Here is an 8,293-nt window from a genome sequence, read left to right on the forward strand (position 1 = left end):
CCAGTGATCCTAGGTTTCTTGGGGACAGGGATTATGGTAGAGGACTTGAAGCAGGCAGGCACATGACATGCCTGCAGTGAGGAGTTGAAAATGCCAGAAAACACTGGGGCCAGCTCGTTTGCACAGTGTCTGAGGGTGGCAGGAGACACACCGTCTGGGCCGGGAGCTTTTCGAGCATTCAGACTAATTCTACTCATGCTAGTTTGCTAAATTGTTCTGATTACAAAATTCAGGCCTTAATGAAACATGTAGAATGGTGGATTTTGGCTAACTGTGAGTGACAAACCACCACGTGACTCTGTTCAATTCATGTAAATCAAGTTTATTTATTGGCACCTTATTTATTTATTTTATCGCTTCCTGTTTTGCTTTCATAATAATCTTTTTTCTCGCCATCTCGATCCCTACCTTTTCCTCTCTTCTCCAGTTTCTACCAGTTGGATTAACTGCATCCCCCAAAGTAATCCCCTTTCTCCCAACTGATTTACTGGCAAGTCTCACTTTCCCCACGCTAATCTCCTAGGAGCTGATGGCCTTTCATAAAAGGAAAGCAAATCGCAAAGATGGACTAGCTGTGTTTTCCTCTCTCTGTGGATTGTTGTGCTCTAGGCTATTTGAATGGCCTAGCCATTTGGCTTACCTCTATAATTGAACCTACTGGTGGCAACAAGCTATGTACTTGTAGCAACAGCATCACATTTCTAAGTGGTGTGATTGCAGTTGTGAAATAACCGTGGATGTGGATTGTGCCTCTGTGCACACTGAACTTTGCAGAGTATGCTGTTCAAGACCTTGTGGGCTGCAAGGAAGCAACATTTGTGCTATATATTTTGAGTTTTTCATAAAATTTTAATTTTTTTATTAGATCCAGAATCAGTCAATTCAGCATTCAGTTAATGCAGTGATTATACAGTAAAGTAGCTTTTCTGTAACTGGTAATAGAGACTGAACTTTAAAAAGGAGACAGCATTTGGTAGAAAAAAAACTGATAAAGAGATGAAAACAGATGAACGTGCAAAATTGAGATATTTTTGGTGGTTATGGTGTGATAAGAAATGACATCAAACAGAATCCCTTATGTAGTGAGCGAAAGGCTGAATGGCGAATGGAGACATGGGAAGAGGCCCGCTGAATAACCTGGATGAAGCGGGGATGGGAAGGAGGAGGGATACATGACAGACAGCATGAGAGACAAAGTGACAGTGACAGACAATTCATTTAAAGAACAGAGGCGGGAGACTTGATTGGCTCACAGAACACAGACAGATCGGTCACTGGATGAGACTACCAATGTCAAACTTTCAAAATGAATGGATTTGACAGCAAGTGAAAACCAATGACAAAAAGGCAGAGCAGCGAATAGAGCTTATAGCGCCATTAACCCCCCCCCCCCAAAAAAAAAACAAAAAACAAAAACAAAACAAAAACAAAAAAAGCCCCTTTAGTTTAATGTGATATGAAAGGGGTAACTGTTTCCTCAGTGGGTAATAATCATAATCATGATAATCATAAGTTTTGGTGTTTTTGTAATTGTCAAAACTGCCTAAAATTGCTGTTTTTTTGAATATCTTCATTTAAACAAATAAAAGCTGACTTGCTTTTGGAGGTTTTGAAGATTGATAATTGTAATGTGATTATACAACCCGAGTTACTACAGTTTAAATAAAACATATTCCATTTTCACTTCATTTACCTTCTCTAACCAATGTTTCATTCTGACAAGCATGTTTTTGCTCATGTTTTGCTAATAATGTGTTGTCAGGGTGAGAGTGGTTTCATGTAAAGCTTGACGAATCTGTTTTTGACTATCCAGATATTCCTTTGTTGGTTTGGCATGTGTTTTTCACTCGTGAGATGTGGATATTCGTTTTTCCAAAATGTGGAAATAATTACCATCTCAGCTTGGGCGAATGACATCCCTCTCGCTCACAGCAGTGATCTTCACACTTCAGTTCACCTCATTGCTGCCAACTTAGCGACTTTGATGCTAAATTTATCAGCTTTTCATGCCCTTTTACATACTTTTTTTCGTTGTTTTGTTTTATGCGCACAAAAAAATAGTCGCCACTACAGCTTTCGGAGACCAATGTGTTGCTCTTCTGCCACAAGCACACCTCATTCTTCTGATCTGATCTGTTGAACAAATTGCAGAGAAGCAAGTAGCAGGGCCTGTTTGTGTTGCTCCCCTACTGCCATAATCAGACTGTCCTATACTACGCTTATCAAAGCACAGTTAAAAAAAACCAACACAAATCAGCTACTGTGAAGCACAATAACACCTAATTACTGTACTGTTTGTATCTGATTGTAGCAAGCAATTTGGAGGTTAAAACACAGACATTCGAAGGTTTAGGCTATCTAACCTTGAACAACATTTATGCAAGTACTACAAAATAAATCAGATATTTTTTGTTGTTCAAAGTGATTTCTTATTTAAAGTGGACCAATTATGAACATATTTCAGCTGGAACAGGCTCCCAGCTCGCCCCACAACCCTAAGATGGATAAGTTGTTGAGAAAACAGACCTCATTACTCTGCCCCTTCTTCTCTTACTAAGTGTATTTTTTGTGATTGCAAAAGTGTCATGAAGTTGTTATTGTCTCTTTGGTTGTTTTTGCTTTTTTCCTGTTCAGATTGTAACCCAGGCTCTGACTTAGCATTCAGTACATCTCTTCAGTCGTCTCACAGTTGAAGACTCTACTGCATTCACCCTAGTGGACAATGAAAAAGATGTAATCATGATGTAATTTTGGAGGAATGGGACCGTGCAGCAACTGAAAACTGAAGTTTTAATGGCTTTGTATTAAAATGGCTCTTTTTTTTTTTTTGTGAAGCAGTGAAAAACAGCCAAGCATAGACGTGCACAGACGATCACAAACTGCCTCTGTAATGATTAAAAACTAAAAGGATACTTGCCACAAAATTGTCATGTGGCTGCCAGAGATGGAGCTGACAGGCTAGGACTGTAACACATTGAAACATATTCAGTGTATTTTACAATATAATCAAATATAAGTAAGCCATGCTATTTAGATTTGACTACATATGGTTCAGCAATTCTGTGTGTTGTTGTAGTCTGTTCTTCAAGATGAGGATTGTGAAAATGTGCGCTTATTGTTGTCCTCTGTAAAGCACACGCTGGCTAAGTATTTATATAAGACTGATGCATTGAACTCTACAGGTTAGGTTACATTGCATTTGAAATATCTGTATTTTGGTTCACAGCACAGTTGATTTATCATCGACTGCATTACACAGAAATGGCTGTACAGCCAGCCAATTGACAAATAGCAGAGCTTCAGTAACATTATCTCTATCTAACTGTTACATTACAGCTGTCTAAAAATAAATAAAAAAAAGGAACACAATGTGAGATTGTGCTGAAGATTATATCTAATTTTAAATGTCCGAAAGAAGACCGACACACAGGCAAACGTCCTGCATACCAGATAAAGGAAAACAGTGTTTGTTACGGTGTGTTTCAAGTTTAATCTGCAAAACTTTATTATGTTTTGGGAAATGCTTTACCGCTCAGTTTCATCAAAATATAATTTTACCCAAATACAGTTGTCTTGCAGTTTGCCTATAAATTACTGAGCAATAACAAAACATTTCTCACATCTTTCTCTCTGTACGTCTGTTATTTCACTCCGTTTATTTATTTGTTCTGCTCAACTGCAGATTAAAAACGTTCCTGCTTCTAGTCACACCACCACATTGACCATTATGCATGAAGACCTGACTATATTCCTCCTGAGCGTCCAACATTCCCCCTGAAAAAAAGATGTGTTTTGAGATAATAAAAGTGACTCGCGCTATTGTGTACGCTACAGATAAAATCTTAAAGCGATGAAGCACCATAACAGACTTACTTTAATCATGTTTCACTTTCTTAAGCTTCCCAAATCTCAAGCCTAGTTACACATTCATGAAGCCAAAATGTACTTATAACTCGCAGACAGCCCAGGGTAGGTGTTAGAGGAGTCTTGTAGCAGCCATAGGCAAGTTTGGAAGTCAAATCATTAGAAATTTGTTAAAAATTGTTCAAAAGTTCACCTTTTTTCCTCTCGCTGCTTCAAAATCATCCCTGTAATTTCTTGCTGTTAACTCTACCTGTAACAGAACAGAGTGCAAATGGGGTGTAATGGGTGGGGTTGGAGTTGTGTCACCTTCGATAACCAGTTTGATGAATCAGTCAGAGAAAATCTGTTTTGCAGCGCAATTACAGAGCAAAGGTGATAACGCATTCTGCTCTCCTGTATCTGTGATACTTGAATGAAGAGACAGAGGATAACAAGCTCGCTGGAAAAAAGCTTCTGACAGTGGGGCAAAATTGTGTGTCATCACTGTCTTCCACTTTAATGTAGGTATTTTATAGCACCATAGACATACAGGAGTTCAGCTGCAGTTATTCTGACTTAGAAAAATAACATTGTTAAATGTGATAAATTTGATGCTTTCTAAGTGGACGTTTGTCTGTAAAGCAGTGGCCCACACAAGTCTCCCCTCTTGCTGAACTTTTGATATTGTAAGACAACGACAACAATTTTTTTTCCTAAAAGAAATTATTTTTTGCATATATGGAAATATTAGTTATTCAATTAAATTCAGACGACTCCTCGAGTTATTGAGTAATGCATTAAGGATGGTCTGAATCCACCATTGGAATAAAGAAAATAATGTAACCAAGTTAACAAGTTTCTATTGATTTATTATTTTTTTAGTACATTTAGCATTTATATTTAGTTCAAATTCAGCAATTCAAAGTTATTTTAATGGCATGGCAGTTTTAAATAAACACATATAATTAATATATAATTATATGCATATGTGCATGTGTGGAAGATGTGCCTTGTCCTTCTCCTTTGAAATGTCTATTTAAATTTGGAATTGGTTAAAGGAAGTGTTCCTTACCTCACTAAATTTTTTACACTTCAGGAGGAAAATACATCTCTGTTTCTGTTTCAACCTTACCTATCAAACAGTAATCACATGTCGGGCTTTCTTTATGTTGCCATGCCTTGTTGTGTCTTTCTCGTTTGATTGCCAGTTTGTTTTCACCGAGCTTATACTGGCTTAGGATCTGTCTCTGCTTTCTGTCTCTGATGGTAAGGAGATATTCTTCCAATTCATAGTCTTTGTTTAGCACTAAATCAAACATGTGAGTCTGCATTGGGTTTTAGTTTCTTCTTTCCAGTGTTTCAGATAGCTATCTGTGCGTTGTTTTGATTTGGATCACTCTGATTGGTGTTTGGAAAGCAGTGTTGTGAGACTGATCAGCGTGTGTTTGAGAGGAGGCAGCGTAGTATCAACCCTAGCTGACACATGGGACTCTTTTCTGGGATCATCTCTTGGGTTTGGAGGGCTTTGCATTGGATGGTGTCTTGGGGCCTGGATTTAAGATGATTAAAAAATGTGAGTGCTCTCGTTTGAATGTTAATTGTCAGTGAATATCTGCCTAATTCTGCTTGACAGACATTTGCTGGTGTGTTGCTGTGTGTATGAAAAGCGTATATAGAGAATTCTGCATGTAGAGATTTCAAAGAGTGTTTATCTCAGTAGGTATAGCTCTGATGAATAAACCCCATACTTTGCTAACCTAAGTAGGCTTTTTGCAAACTACCCAAATGATGTGGTATGTTCTGAAAAAAATAGTACAAAGAAAGTAAACTGTCAAGAAGTGGATTATATTCTAGCAAAAATAATCTTCCTCTGAGTTTTTGAGTTATTAGTTCCAAGAAACCTGTGTCTTTGTGTGAGCTTCCATGTGCACACAGAATTGAGAAACATGCAGAGAAAATTCAATATGTGCTCCCTACCAATCCATTTTAATGAAGATGAAGTCTTTGTAATTGCCCACGTCTGCTTCATATAAATGAATGCACTCTCTTTTTTTCTTGCCTCTTCCAGATATTAACGAATGCGAAAGGGACCCGTGTAAGAATGGGGGCATTTGCACAGATCTGGTTGCCAACTATTCCTGTGAATGTCCAGGAGAATACATGGGGAGGAACTGTCAATACAGTAAGTACTCCTGTTTCTTTTTTTGGCAGTGTTTACCTTCTAACTCTTACAACATACCATTGATTCGAACAGCACACCTGATGCTGCAGGTAATTGCACTGCTGGTAGTATTACCGACACAAAGTGATCGATTAGAGAAAAGGGGGGCTGGTAATTCTCATAAAAAGCGTCTGTCTTCTGCTTTAGTGCTTGGTGCACCTCCCTTTGATGATAGATTTTCAATGATATGCAAGTTTATCAACCCCTTAAGTCCAGAGCATTTTAGGAAAATCCCCACATGGAAAAAGCAGATTTAGTGAGTCACAGCTGGAAGACCTTGGGCTCTATGAATAAGTACACTTGGGAGAGTTTTGAAGTACAGTTTGAAGTATCATCCTTATCATCAGTTCAGAGTAAGATTTGAAAATTTTCACCTAAATGTAAATAGCAGCTTTATGCAAATGTGACATTGATGTTGTTGTGCGTTTTAAAAAATGTAACACTTTCTCTGAATAAGACATCAGTAAGACATTATAAGATATTGTAATGCATAACAATTAATTATTATAAGCACTAAAAATAATGTATTTCAAGTCCAGTATTCAAATGCTTGCTTTCAAACTAAAATAACTGAACTACATGACACATTATAACTACTATGACTTAACCGTTTATAAAGTCACAAAGAGATCCATCCCTACAAACCAGCATTCTTATAAATACCCAATTCTGGTGTTAATATAAAGTGAGATTCTTATGCAAAGTGACTAGAGGAGGTTATTATTAGCAAAGCTATGACACTATAACACATTCTCAGCTATATTCTTTGCTGCTTAGTGTTAGACACAAAGAATCAGATGACTACCAAAACCTTATCAAGTGTTTATTTTCCAAAACACACAGTTCCAACACAGAAAACGGCACCATCACAGTAAACACAGCTGCCAGTGGTACAAGTGGGAGGTATTATTGAGTATTCTCCCAGGACAAGTTTGAATGTGAAACAGAAAGTGAGGCTGATGTTGTGAGTGAGTATGTGAGCTCAGCCAGCTTGTATTGGGCAAATAAAAGCTAAAGTGAAAATGATCAGTATTATTAGCATCACCAGAAGAAAAGAAAATGCATTTTAAGGCTTTAGTGATGAAAGACTGCAAATTTTGTGCGTAGCTATCAAATGTTTACTGATGCCATATAAGTGCCTGAGACTTGATGCCTTTTGGTCTTGTGTTGGGGAGAATATGGTGCTGCCTAATGTAAGGTCAAATTGGCTCATGCTGGCTCATGCTGAGTCATTTGGGATGCTGGCTGCACAGAAAAACATGCATTTCATGTTGCTGGTTACAAAAACACAGAAACCTAAACCTGAACATAAAGGGTCTTGGAAATGTTTCATATGTTCTACAAAAGGCCCAACAGAAAATTGCTTCTGGGCTCTTATTGAAAGGAATCAGTTGGGTGTGAGGGTTAGATTTCAGGTGAAGAGGATTAATAACTGTAGGAGCCACCCTGTGAACAGTGTGCTTTCTGAGCACCATTAAATGTAAAGAACCATACAGTTAGACTCATAAGTATTTGGATAATGGCACCATTCTTTTTATTTTGTCTGTGTACATCACCACAGTGCATTTTAATTACACAACCAAGATTTGACTGAAGTGACCACTTAAAGTTTTTTCAGCAAGTATTGCATTGCTTGTTTAGGAAAATATATATATAGCCGTTTTTATACATATTCCCCATTTTCACAGGCCCCAAACAAACTGAATTTAAGGATTGTTTTGATACTCAGATGAAAATCCTTCATAATCAATAACTGCCTGAAGTCTAGAAGCCATGATGTATCCACTGTAGCCACCTTCAGCTGCTGCTTGCTTGTACTGTATGTCTCTCTGTTTGGTCTGTTGAGTTCAAATCAGCTAACGGTCACATCACTGGTTCCACTGGCAGGCCTACATGCCCATGTCATAACATTGCCTCCACTATTTTGACAGGTAATGTGGTATGGTTTTTGAATCACGAGCTGTTTCTCTCCTTGTTCACACTTTTCACTTCCTATTATTCTGGTCTAAGTTAATCTGGGTTTCATCTTTTCAAATTTGTTGGGATCTTTGTTGTTGTTTTTCCCTCAAATGTGCAGATGTCTTCTGGCAAAGTCTAATCTAACCTTCTTGTTGAACAGCGGTTTGCACCTCGTTGTAAACTGTCTATATTTCTGTTCATGACGGCGTTGACCGTCTTGATTGTCGACCCTGGCAGTAGTACACCTACCTTCATGAGAGTGTGACTGTC

The 8,293-nt window shown here is 38.0% G+C and overlaps 1 protein-coding gene across 2 annotated transcripts in view; it reads left to right on the forward strand.

Moving 5' to 3' along the window:
- The window catches only part of LOC102304446 (EGF-like repeat and discoidin I-like domain-containing protein 3), a 131,430-nt gene that overhangs the window by 59,849 nt on the left and 63,288 nt on the right, over positions 1-8,293 (forward strand). For both annotated transcript variants that reach the window (XM_005922879.3, XM_005922880.2), the window contains exon 4: positions 5,912-6,025. In XM_005922879.3, coding sequence (XP_005922941.1) covers positions 5,912-6,025 — 114 coding nt within the window. The remainder of the gene's footprint in view (positions 1-5,911; positions 6,026-8,293) is intronic.

This window comes from Haplochromis burtoni, unplaced genomic scaffold (genome assembly GCF_018398535.1).
Source record: "Haplochromis burtoni strain Fernald_Lab_line unplaced genomic scaffold, NCSU_Asbu1 Contig_63, whole genome shotgun sequence".
In the NCBI taxonomy this organism is placed as follows: Eukaryota; Metazoa; Chordata; class Actinopteri; order Cichliformes; family Cichlidae; genus Haplochromis; species Haplochromis burtoni.